The 13,410-nt window shown below is 38.2% G+C and overlaps 1 protein-coding gene across 4 annotated transcripts; it reads left to right on the forward strand.

Moving 5' to 3' along the window:
• The first annotated feature begins 1,142 nt into the window (after positions 1-1,142).
• On the forward strand, positions 1,143-11,106 carry LOC110831653 (uncharacterized). 4 transcript variants are annotated; one of them, XM_022067892.2, is made up of 7 exons: positions 1,143-1,251; positions 2,151-2,305; positions 3,203-3,333; positions 4,774-4,900; positions 6,185-6,273; positions 6,931-7,128; positions 8,972-11,106. In XM_022067892.2, exons 2-7 carry the CDS (start codon positions 2,164-2,166, stop codon positions 9,098-9,100), a joined length of 816 nt encoding a protein of 271 aa, XP_021923584.1. In that variant the 5' UTR covers positions 1,143-1,251; positions 2,151-2,163; the 3' UTR covers positions 9,101-11,106. The 4 variants fall into 4 exon arrangements, with proteins under 4 accessions (XP_021923584.1, XP_021923585.1, XP_021923582.1 ...); XM_022067893.2 differs by lacking the exon at positions 1,143-1,251 and adding an exon at positions 1,277-1,386; XM_022067890.2 differs by lacking the exon at positions 1,143-1,251 and adding an exon at positions 1,338-1,570.
• The last annotated feature ends 2,304 nt before the right edge of the window (positions 11,107-13,410 follow it).

The following is a 13,410-nucleotide window of genomic DNA, read 5'->3' on the forward strand; positions in this document are numbered from 1 at the left end:
ACAAAGTAAGTTTCCCACTCGTCTTACAGCTAGCAAACCTTATATTGCGCGAAGCGACTGTGCGTACGTGATAGAGCAATGACGTAGTATGGCGCATGCACTAACGGCACTTCCCGCGTTCTCACAGTAGCATCGTTACAGCAGTTGAAGATGGAGGTTCTTATTCCAGCTCCCGCCGACTGTGAAGTGCGGTCAGTGATAACGCTAGGCCGCGCACGGCTCGACGGACAGCAAGTCTCCTGCAGGAGTTCAGCTGGGAGGTGTTTAATCATTCACCCTACAGCCCGGACCTCGCTCCCAGTGATTTCCATCTTTTCCTACACCTCAAGAAATTCCTGTCCGGTCAGCGTCAGCGTTTTGAGAATGACAGAGAGGCGGAGATGGTTGTCACACAGTGGTTCCAATCCCAGGCGGCAGACTTCTACGACACAGGTATTCAAAAGTTGGTCCCACGGTATGACAAATGTCTCAATTCCGGTGGCGAATATGTTGAAAAATAGTTGGAAACTTGCTGTATCTGTTGCAATAAATATTTCCTTGAAATTGTGTTTTGTTTCTGTAAACGGACCCAGGGAAACTTACTTTAAGGACGAGCCTCGTATTACCCAGACAAGCACTCCTTGCCCATGCGAAGCTCAATTACCCTACATAACTCTAAACGTGCTCGCTACCCCTGCTCTAAGGCAATTTATTTCATACTTTAGTTGCTGCAACCCTTCCACTTTTAAAACATTGTTTAAAAGACAGTTTTGCAAATTAACTTGTTTACATGTGATATTGGGCATACAATTTTAGAGTTAATGCAAACTGCTATAAACGTACACAGGCCTGTGTTTTTTTTTATAAAATGATTGTTTTTGCATTATTCAACAGGTATTATAACAGGAAAATACTGTTATCACGTAATTTAGTCCTGCTCTCGTGATTTAGTCTCTCATATTTTGTACAGTTTCGACACATGCAATCTGCTGTTGCACGTAACTATAATCCTTAGAATTGCTCATATATGATAACTGTTCAGTGTGGCAACAAATCTCGGGCTTATCATACCGGAGTTATTGAGTAAATTTGTTTGAAAAAGGCCATCAACTTATTTAAAATTAATAAGGAGAGAGAAATTTCAGAGCACAAAGGTACATTTTGAACTAACTACGGGCAATGCTAAATTTAGGTTGGCACTGTGTAGTACTTCGAATTTCTGGCGAATTTAAATTTGTGTACTTTATTTAAACACATAAGGGACAAAGAAAGGTAAAAAATACCAGTAAAAATATAATTTGTATTGCACTTAACTCACTTTACGCGAATGAACATCTTTTGTTTACGAAAGTGGAATCGGGTTCTTGGCTGCAACTGGAAACATTTTGGCGGTTAGCAGCTTTAGCAGTAGGTGTGATACAAAACATACATAACCTACCAATTGAATTTACTAATGAAGACTTATTTTTTCAGAAAACATTATTACTAACGTATGTGCAGTGATTTTAACAATTGTCTTTCGTATCGGTGGCTAAGCGTTCATTTTTAGGGAACGTACTCGTACAGTTGCTAACAAACTGTACTTACCTGAGTAAGTGGTCACCATACTATAAGATATACCTTGAATTTTAAGACATATTTGCGAAGTGTAAAATCATGATTTACGTATTTACTTGAGAATGCAAGGGTTGTGTATAGAAAAATGCAGTTACTTTAGAGACTTTCTAAATGTTGTTAGTGGTATTATTTAATTTGCTAATGTAAACATACAGACCAGTTAGGTAAATGTACAAATATGGGACATCTGCCCAATCAGTTTAGCACAGTTCTAATAGTTTTAGCAAGAAATCAGCATGTATTCAGCAGTGATGTGCCAGTTCTTTCTATATCCACTCTCACATTCAACAGAACAAGGCATATTTCTTCCAAGCTCTAACCTCATATCAGTGCTGTATTTTTATGTAGATGTTCATGAGTCAGGGTGAGTGAGACTGAACTATACTTTTTAAGAGTTTTTTAATTGCTGGTGTATATCACCATCATTATCCACTGACATCTGTTAATTTTACTAGTACAGCTATGGCATCTGCTGGTACATAGTGTGTGTCCAAATATGTGATGGATATTACTAATCAAATGTTTTATAAATTTTTGTTTTATTTTTGTTTTAGATAAAAAAGGAACATGGTAAGAAAAAAGCGAAGCCGTAAAGGAAGAAAATCAGTATCTACCATCATTAAGCAAGAAGATGATTCTGAGAACTCACAGGAAAGAACTAGTGGCCTGTACCAATCAAATGTGTGGATTCAGGATTTTGATATGCAGTGTAATTTGATACCACTTATTGAATACAATTTTAACATTAACATAATTAATTTACATTAAGTGATATAGTAATGACATTCTCATTAAAGTAACACATTACTTTTGATGTAACCTTTCTTTTTTCAAATGTCTGCAGAGGGTAATTTTTTATGTGGAATGGCATTTACAATTTGTTTTTATACCTTATACACAGTCACGAGAAATGCAGAAAAGTAAAAATATATGTTTATGCCTCATCACCAAAATGCAGGACATAGTTATGCTGTAAAGACGGTTAAAACATTGGAACTGTGGGTATAGTCCAAGTACTTTGAATGACAGTACCAAATCAAATGTTACTGATAATGAAATTAGCTAATATTAATTTTGGAAATGCATGCTTTGATTCAGTTGAGAGCTTTTTATTTTCCTGTGCCTCATTCAAAGACTTAAGAATCAGAATTTACAAAGTATATTTATATTTTGTATGTATATATGTAGAGATTCTGTTAGGGAAGAGCTTAGATTGTAGATGTTTTGAGAACAAAGTTAAAAATTGATGAAAGCTGAAATAACACAGGACTGAAGACAATTACATAGTGAGGAGATTATTAATTTACACTCTTTACTAATATTGTAAAGGTGAATAAAAAATGAAGGGTAAAATGGGTAGGAGATGAAGTTGAGAAATGCATGAGTATATAATTCCATGGACCAATCCTTAAGAAGCTGATAGTCACTGAGCTAGTCAAGTAATTACTTGTATTTTATGTAAACCAGTTTTGTTATTGTGTTCACAAGAGCCCACCACTGCTCCCAATCCTGAGTCACATAAATCCAGTCCACAGTCTCCATCCTCCCACCCTGTGAAAGCAGTATGACATTGCACAAGTAAATTCTGCCTGTTTCTTTGTTACAGTTACCACTAGACTTTCCAAATTTGATGATATATTGGTTAAGAAGTTGAAAGCAACAGAATGGCATTATGCCTCTGAACGTATGAAAATTCGTCCTGGGATCGGAAATAATAAATTAGTTGTGGAAGATAATGTAAGTATATCTGAAAAGCTGCTTATATTATACTTATGTAATCTACAAGAATGAATGGTGGTTCTGTGGCTATATCATTTGAGATTCTGTAGGGTTTGTGGATGACATCGTGGAGATAATTTTGTAGAGTTTAGAGCTTTATTTATTTTTAATTCTGCCTGTATTTTATATGAATCAATCACTTATCTCTGGTTAAGTTCACACAGAACAACTTGAAAGCTCATGCATTTTTACTGCTATGAAAATCTCTAAATAGTCAGTACGGGCATACCTCGGAGATATTGCAGGTTTGGTTCCAGACCACCGCAATGAAGCGAATATCGCAATAAAGTGAGTCACACTATACTGTAGTCTATTAAGTGTGCAATAGCATTATGCCTAAAAAAAGAAATGCGAGCACATTGTGAGAATTACCAAAATGTGACAGAGACACGAAGTGAGCACATGCTGTTGGAAAAATGGCACCGATAGACTTGCACAATGCAGGGTTGCCACAAACCTTCAATTTGTAAAAGACGCAATATCTGAGAAGCACAATAAAGCAAAGTGCAATAAAACGAGGCATGCCTGTATCTGAATATTTCTTATGGATAATCTGAGTGCATAAAACAGACACTGACAAGTGTGGTACATGCATGTTTACATTTGGATGGATCTTTTTAGGTGAAACACTAATGTAAAAGTGCTAGAGCTTATGAACAAGTTCTGAGACTTGATCTTTTAACATGTAAAGTACTATTTCTTGCAGAGTATAGGAATTTATCTTCTTTAAAGTAGGATTTGAGGTTTTCATGGCAGTGAGTATGAAGATGGCTGTTGTCTGGGTGTAGCACTTTATAGTCTGATAGAAGTTACCAGCATTTTAGAGATCCTTGCGGCCTCCATCATCAGGACAATGAGGAAGTGACTTACTCATTACCATGATGTTAGTAAAATTTTACCAGGCTACATGGTGCGACAACCCAGAAGACAGCCATCTATTCAAAGTAGTCTCCTTACGACCGAATGGCTCCATTGCAGTGGCTTTGCTACTTCCAGATGCTTATCTGCAAATCCTACTTTCTTGTTTGAGGCACAATGATGACTTGTGTTTCATTAAAGTCCCTGTTGTCAAATTGATGTTTACCTTTAAGTGTTGCTTTCAGTATAGGAAAGAGGGAAGTTTGCTGGATATCATGACTATGTTTTTGGGGTTTTCCTCAATCTCTCAAAGCAAATGAAGGTATAATATCTCAAATTAGGCTGTTAATACTTCCATAATCTTTCCACTTTATTATTCATGAATCATCCTATTACTTGATGCTATATAGTTTGAGCTGCTGACAGCATCATAAAATAAATCACAAATAAATAGGTCCTCTTCCCATACACCTTCATGACCTGGTTCTTAGTTGTAGATACATATTTTTATTTGAATCTTATATTGTGCTTCATTTGAAGGGAGAATTTAATTCCAATGATACAACAGTAATGGAAAGCTCAGTTCAAGAAGCTGATACAGCATTAAAGTCTCGTCATCGCAAGAAAACTCGCTGTGGAACTGTAACATCATCTACAGTTCCAACAGGTAGGCCTAATTTAAAACTGAAAATATTGTTGAAAGAGATGTTTATTCAGTTTCCAGAGTATCTTTCTGAAGATGAATTTTTGGTTCTTCATTTATTAAAAAATGTTTAGAGTTTAGAAGTTTGTGATTTGTTGAGAATATGACAGAGAACTTTATGTTATTGAAAATATTAGACCAAGTGAGTATATGCACGGAAACATAAGTTCTTAGGATTTCAATAGATAATTCTTTTTGTTCCTGAAGTTTGTTTGGTTTATATATTTAACAGAATAATAAATTTGTTGTTACTTTATCCATGTTATAATTTACATATGAGCTGGGATACCTCAGTCAGTATAGTGACTAGCCCGGGGCTGGGCGATTTGGGTTCGATCCCCGATGGGGGCAGAAGATTTTTACTCTAGCCTCTGCGTCCAGACCGGCTCTGGGTCCACCCAGCCTCCTGTCCAGTGGGTACCGGGATCCTTTTCCAGGGGTAAAGCACGGCCGGGGCGTGATGCTGACCACTCACCCCCATCTGGTGCCGAGGTCAAGAAAGAGTAGGAGCTATAGCTCCGCTCCCCCCAAGTGCCTGCATACGCATGTAGCGGGACGCTTTACATATAATTTACATATTGAAGGAGACAGGAATACCACTGTTAATGTAGTGTGCACTTCTGGGTATGCCATGGTATTTTTGTTAATAATTTTCCTCTGTATAAACCTTTGAATATTTAATTATTTAGGGATAGGGTATTCAAATTTCTTTCTTATTATGAACATAATTTGTAATTAGAATATTTGAGGTTTTTCCTTCAAAACCAATGGCAGATGCTATTAATGCTTATTTTGTATACTCATTGTGAGCTACCATGGAGAGCTTAAGGTTGAGGTTTGTTTCATTTTATGAGACTCGTGAAGTAGGAATGAAAAAGGGGAAAGAAAGTATTAAGTACATAATATTTTGGCCATAAAATCAGAGGAGGGTCCACTGCCATACTGTAAAACTGGAATTGAATTGGAGGGTTTCATTTGACTGGGTTCCCTTGTAAGTAATGATTAGCATTCCATTTCTATAGGTGAATAACTGTGTTGGTTTGGCACCACCATTGTATCATCTAACTTCCTGTATTCCCACTAAATATGTCACATTTTTGTAAATCTCTTGATAAAGTTTTTGAAGAACTTAACATTCATAACATGATAGTCTTTTGTGGTGGGGAGTTTTTAGAACCCAACCCTCAATTATTGCAATGCAGCAGTTTATATGATATGTACCGCAAGTGCTAGTTTGTTTTATTACAGAACTAAGGCGAGTAACACGGAGCATTTCATTGAACAGCAAAGATCGAATGCCAGAACCTATGGCAGTTGCAACTGTATCAAAATTCAAGGTGAGGAAAGACATTTTCAAAAAATTTAAAAATTAAACTGAATATTGTGAGGAGCTTACAGTAGATTCTGGTTCTCTGGGGAATGGATTCTAGTTTTATTTTTAGTAGTTATTCAACTGATCTAGAACTTCCTGCTTTTATTGAACAGAAAAATACCTACTTTCAGCTTCTGTGTTAGCTAATTTGTTTATTAATTTAATTATAAGGTGCCACTGAGTCAGATATGAGGAAAGATAGAATCTGAAGTTGTATGTAGGCAGATTTTGCTCATTTGATACCTTTCTGTGCCAGTTGCTGAGCTATGATTGATTTGCGGCTATCACCAAATGAATCAGAAAGCAAAAATCAGTGAACTCTGCTGAAGTAGAACATGGTAACAAACAGTTCAACTGGTAAAACTGTGCTGCCAGCTCACAAAATATACCCTTTGAAGAATGCTTTGTATTCTTGTCTTATTCATACGAATGAATATCATGAAGAAAATATTTAAATGGGTAGACTCTATCTCTCCTAGGCTGATCAAAATATAGCATACTGAAAGGTGGTAGGTTACATTTGTTGTCATTCTCCAAAGAACTGAGAAAGCAGGATACCTGGCACTCTAGATATATCAGTCATTTTTGTACCCTTTTAATTGTGATTTTTATTTTTCAACAGACCCCAGCTTGTAAATCAACCTTTGCATCTGCTCCTAGCCTTATAACACCAAAGGTTGCACCCAATGCACCTTTGTCTATGGTGCGGCATCCTCGCCAAGGTGAATTGGCCGTTTCTTTATCTGGCAGTCCTCTGATAGTCAGTTCAACTCTACATGAGCAGAATGCAAATGTGAATCTTCGCCTTGCTAATGGGACGGTATGTACTTTATGGTACACATTATAACCTGTATGAAACAGAACCTAGGTGGAATAAGCAGAAAATTTGTGTCTGGTTCTGAGATGTTAGGGTGCAGACTAATGTAAAATTATATTAAAGAAATGGGAACTGTTTAGTGTGAAGTGAAAAAGATACGTTATAGAATGTAGACTTCATTTATGTTGGCATATTATTTTATTCGGCACTACTTCCAGGAATGTTTTTGATAAAGAACCTCTTGTCACAAATGGGAAAGCACTAAATCTAAATATTGACAGAATGTCTCTGAAATACTTGAATTGACAACAAAAGGCTGTATTGTGGCTCAAGCAGTTAATTGCCAGCTTCTCACTGAGGAGGTTCAGTTTCACACCCAGGACAGTCCACATGGGATTTATGTATGGTGGGAAAAGGGGCACTGGGACAGGATTTTCTCTGAGTTCTTCTCTTTTCCCTCATCAATATTATTTCACTGCTGCTTCATAATCACTCATGTATCATCTGGGAACCGGACTGGTAATGTGTAGTCATGTCACTTAATTCAGCCACTGTATTCTTATATGATGCAGTCTTTTCCAGTTTTATTTGAGCTATAAGTAGTGGTGCGCTAAATCATAGATCGTTGTCACTAGTTGTGTTAATTTTAACTTGCGGAAAAATTTGACAGACCACATTATGAAATATAATACTGCTTAGAAGTGTAAGCCCACATTTAAAGTAGTGTTTTGTCATGGTTTATGAACATGATTTTGGAAATCAAATTAATCAGCCAGAAATAAACTTCATTACCTGAAACTACACTTACGTCAGTGAGAACAAAATACTCGCCCCATCTCTTGGGCAGAGAATATTGCTGTCATGCACATTGCATTACAGATCCGAGTCTTCAGATAGCATTGTGACCATCACACACTACTTGTATGCCATTTGCTCAGACTAATGAGCTGCATAGCATCCATGTTATAAAAGAAGGATAACAGCTTTTACACTTTGTATGTGAAGAGACTCAGGCAATATCTCTGTCTTGTGGAAGAAAGGTCTTTGTTTCACAGATGATACATCTCATGACAATGTTAGTAATATAGATACTTAATTTTTAAATTAAATGTGGGTTATAAACTTTTTTGCCTATACCTCTCATTGAATATTATATTATATTGCGTTTTTTACAAATTGAAGGTTTGTGGCAACCCTGCGTCGAGCAAGTTTATCAGCACCATTTTTCCAACAGCATGTGCTCACTTCGTGTCTCTGTGTCACATTTTGGTAATTCTCGCAATGTGCTCGCATTGCTTTTTTTAGACATAATGCTATTGCACACCTAATAGACTACAGTATAGTGTAAACATAACTTTTATATGCACTGGGAAACCAAAAAATTCTTGTGACTCATTTTATTGCGATATTCGCTTTATTGCGGTGGTCTGGAACCAAACCTGCAATATCTCTGAGGTATGCCTGTATATCTGTCCCGCGCGGTCTTAGGCATCATGCTTCGGACCGGCGATATGGAATGCACGCTGGTTCGAGTCTCAGGGGAGAAGAAATTTTCTCATGAGCTTTCGACCAGTGTATGGGACCGGTGCCAACCCAGCATCGTGAGTAAATTGGGGAGCTACAATGGGTAGCGTAATCCAGTCATGAAAACTAGCAATGGCTGGGGGTTTGTCGTGCTGACCACACGTCACCCTATATCTGGTTGGATGATCGTTCACCTCTGCTTAGGCATGTGAACGTGAGGCCAGCAGTCAAGCTAGTCAGCTTTGGCCCTCTGGAGCTGTTACGCCACGGATTTAATTTTTTAATGCCTGTATATCTGCATAATCCAATTTCTGTTTTGTAGGTGGTGTCAATTTTACCAGAACCGAATTTAAGACCATATGATATTCCTCAGGTTGATGAAGAAACAAGGCAGCAGTTGCAAACTTTGAGGGAACATATGAAAGCACTTATCAACATGACTCATTACTGAACACTGATTTGTCTCTAATTTGTAGAAAAGTAGTTTAATTTGTAACAGTGAAAGTTAGATTAAAAATTTCCTTACTTCTCAGCATGCTATAAATGAATGATTTATTATACAGGGTGTCCATAAAAAACCTTTACAACTTCAAGACTTCATAAAAAATTAATGAGTCAAGATAACTGGATGTGATTTGTTGTTTGTTAAACAGCGTCTCTCAAAGTTTTATGCACATAAGTCAGTACACCTCTACATGTGCACCCTTAGTTGCACGTGGCACATCAAGCCGATACTAGATTTCCCTCCATGTTCGCTGAAGAATCTCTGCATTAATGATTGCAATGGCTTCCACAATCCTACGCTTCATTTCGTCGATGTCGGGAATCTGTGTTCGGTACACAAGATCCTTAACATAACCTCAAAGAAGAAATTCAGTGGGGTTATGTTGGGCGAACGAGGTGGCCACGGTATTGGACCATCTCTCCCAATCTACCTGTCAGGAAACTGCTCGTTAAGGTAGCCACGAACCGCCTACCCCCAGTGGGGTGGTGCTCCATCCTGCTGGAAGATGACATGTTGTTGAATGTCCTCCAATTGTGGGACAGCAAATTCCGTCAGAATGTCCACATACACATTGGCTGTGATTGTTTTTTCGGCGAAGAATGGCCCAATTATTCGGCCACACATGAGTCCGCACCACACGTTAACTTTCGGGCTATTGCGCACAAGTTCTCTGGCCGCATGGGGGTTTTCGGATCCCCATATCCTTATGTTGTGCCTGTTCAGTAACCCAACACATGGAACGTTGCCTCGTCACTAAAGAGAACACGCTCAAGGAAGCCTTCCTCTACGTCAGTTCGAGCCAGCATGTCAACAGCAAATGCTGTGCGGCGTGGCCCATCATCTGGCTCAAGAGCTTTCACCACCTGCACTTTGTATGCGTACAGTCTCAGATTCTTGTGCAGCACTTTGTGGACAGTCGAACGTGGCAACTCCAATTGTCTGGCGGCAGTGCGAATGGACTTTCCAGGGCTACGGACAAATGCACCACGCACACGTTCAATGTCCACTACGCTTGTGCTTGGTCGGCCACTGCCGTTTTGATGCAGAACACTGCCAGTCTCCATAAATTTCCTGTGCCACTCACGAATTGTGGGTCTTGATGGCGGTTCCCTTAAATATTTGGTCCTGAACTTGCGCTGCACCTGCGTATCTGATCTTGTCTCGATAAACCAGGATACACATTGTGCCTTCTCCTGTGGAGTATCCATTTCCTGTAATGTTAAATGTCAGTCGACGTGCACACCTTCAATTAACAAAAGTTATGTTATTAACACTAAACAAACTTCTCTTAAAAACTTTGAGAGATGTTGTTTAACATGCAAAAAATATCATACAGTTATCTAGTCTCATTATTTTTTATTTAGTGTTGAAGTGATTAAGGTTTTTTATGGACACTCTGTATCTTTATTTTTGACTGCATGACCATCGTCTTAATATTCCTTCTTTGAAATCTAAAATAGTGTTGGATGGAGTAGTTTAATTGATAATGAATAATAATAATAATAATAATAATAATAATAATGACAACAACAAAACAACAGTAATAAAGGTGTAAGGTAATTTAATTTGAACAAATAATATGTATTTTTGATGCAAACAAGTTGGAGTGTGAAAGAGTTTTGTACTTCAAAGACAGATACAAAATATGGCCAAGGAAAGAAAAGGCATTTTGAAATGTTAGTAAAGTGATGGATTCAACACAAGAAAGTGTAATTTTAATTAAATGGACAATGAAGTCTGAACTTTGAAATTGATATACTTATGCCTTTGTTTTGTGCTGTACTTGTTTTGATATTTGTTTAGTGGGAAGAAGAACAACAGAAAATTACTGTATATGTTTAATTTTATGCTGACATTTGAAATACTGCAAAGTTATGTGTCACCCTGAAAGTCATGTACTACTATTTTTTTTATTAAAATGCATTGAAGTAAAGTGAAACTTGTCAAGAAAATTCGAAAATTTTGAAAAATTTGAATATTTTTTCAAACGTCTCCCTAAGTGATGACTGCCAGACTCAGTGTATGCCTCACACTCTCTGTAACTACCTCACCCGGTTACTACCTGACTGCCTCGGCAGGGCGTGGTTTCTGGTAGACCGAGTGTCTGACTGTCTCAATCTCTATCACCATGTCTCTTTCGGTCTCCGTCTCTCTCTGCTTTACGTGTTGTCTGCAGCACCAGGGCTATGCATTCGGCACGTCAGAGACCGTCATACAGACACCAGCTCGTGCAGAGACCAATATAGGCACAGACCGCGTTAGTCAGAGACGCAGTACGTCTGAGACGGTCCGACAAACACAGGTTCTCCAAGGAATCTGGTGGGGAGAATTTTGAAAAAAATTGAAATTTTTGAAAAATTTTAAAGGATAAAAAATGCTGTAAATTGTCCAAAAAGCAAACAAAACAAAACAAAATGAAAAAATTCACATCAAAAATATTTAAAGTTTTTCAATTTTTTTGTTTTGTGCGCTTTTTAGCCAATTTCTAGCATTTTCTGACTTCGAAAATCTTGAAAAATTTGAACTTTTTTCAAAAAATCGAAAAATACTGGAAATTGTCCAAAAAGCGCACAAAACAAAAAATTTGAAAATTTTCACTAATTCTTTTTTCAAATTTTAAAAAAAACCGGTTTTGTGCGCTTTTCAGACAATTTCCAGCATTTTTTGACTTCGTAAATTTTGAAAATTTTCAATTTTTTTCAAAGCACTCCTCAAGAGATGCATGTCACTCTCGGTGAATGCCACAAGCTGTACCTGCCGACGACAGCCTCTATCTCACCCAGTTGCTGCCTGTCTCGTTGTTTGCACCAACCGGCCTCTGCAGGAGTCTGGTTTCTGTAGCACCGTGACTGCCTCACGTGTTGTCTTCCGTACCTGGGCTTCTCGGAGACGGCAGGTCAGAGCCGTGTCATAGAGACCGGTCCATGCAGAGCTCAAGACAGGAAGAGACCGCATTCGACAGACCCACAGTACATCAGAAACAGTCCGAGTGAGACAGGTTCCGCAAGGCATGAGGTGGTAGAATTTTGAAAATTTTGAAAATTTTTAAAAAATCAAAAAATTCTAGAAATTGCCCAAAAGGCGCACAAAACCAAAAAAATTTAAAAAATTTCACATTCACATTTTTTCAAATTTTTTTATTTTTGTGGGCTTTTCAGACAATTTCCAGCATTTTTTGATTTTTCGTAAAGTTTAAAAATTTTCAATTTTTTTCAAAGCACTCCTCAAGAGATGCATGTCACTCTCGGTGAATGCCACAAGCTGTACCTGCCGACGACTGCCTCTATCTCACCCAGTTGCTACCTGTCTCGTTGTTTGCACCAACCGGCCTCTGCAGGAGTCTGGTCTCTGTAGCACCGTGACTGCCTCACGTGTTGCCTTCCGTACCTGGGCTTCTCGGAGACGGCAGGTCAGAGCCGTGTCATAGAGACCGGTCCATGCAGAGCCCGAGACAGGAAGAGACCGCATTCGTCAGACCCACAGTACATCAGAAACAGTCCGAGAGGGACCGGTTCCGCAAGGCATGAGGTGGTGGAATTTTGAAAATTTTCAAAAAATAAAAAAATGCTAGAAATTGCCCAAAAGGCGCACAAAACCAAAAAATTTTAAAAAATTTCACATTCACATTTTTTTCAAAATTTTTCAAATTTTTTTATTTTTGTGCGCTTTTCAGACAATTTCCAGCATTTTTTGACTTTTCGTAAATTTTGGAAATTTTCAATTTTTTTCAAAGCACTCCTCAAGAGATGCATGTCAGGCTCGGTGATTGCCACAAGCTGTACCTGCCGACGACAGCCTCTATCTCACCCAGTTGCTGCCTGTATCGTTGTTTGCACCAACCGGCCTCTGCAAGAGTCTGGTTTCTGTAGCACCGTGACTGCCTCACGTGTTGTCTTCCGTACCTGGGCTTCTCGGAGACGGCAGGTCAGAGTCGTGTCATAGAGACCGGTCCATGCAGAGCCCGAGACAGGAAGAGACCGCATTCGTCAGACCCACAGTACATCAGAAACAGTCCGAGAGGGACCGGTTCCGCAAGGCATGAGGTGGTGGAATTTTGAAAATTTTCCAAAAATAAAAAAATGATAGAAATTGCCCAAAAGGCGCACAAAACCAAAAAAATTTGAAAAATTTCACATTAAAATTTTTTTCAAAATTTTTCAAAAAGTTTTGATTTTGTGGGCTTTTAAGACAATTTCCAGCATTTTTTGATTTTTCGTAAATTTTAAGAATTTTCAATTTTTTTCAAAGCACTCTTC

Source organism: Zootermopsis nevadensis, unplaced genomic scaffold (genome assembly GCF_977971745.1).
Source record: "Zootermopsis nevadensis isolate Lab colony 2312 unplaced genomic scaffold, Znev_1.0 Znev_ptg000021l, whole genome shotgun sequence".
NCBI classification, from domain to species: Eukaryota; Metazoa; Arthropoda; class Insecta; order Blattodea; family Termopsidae; genus Zootermopsis; species Zootermopsis nevadensis.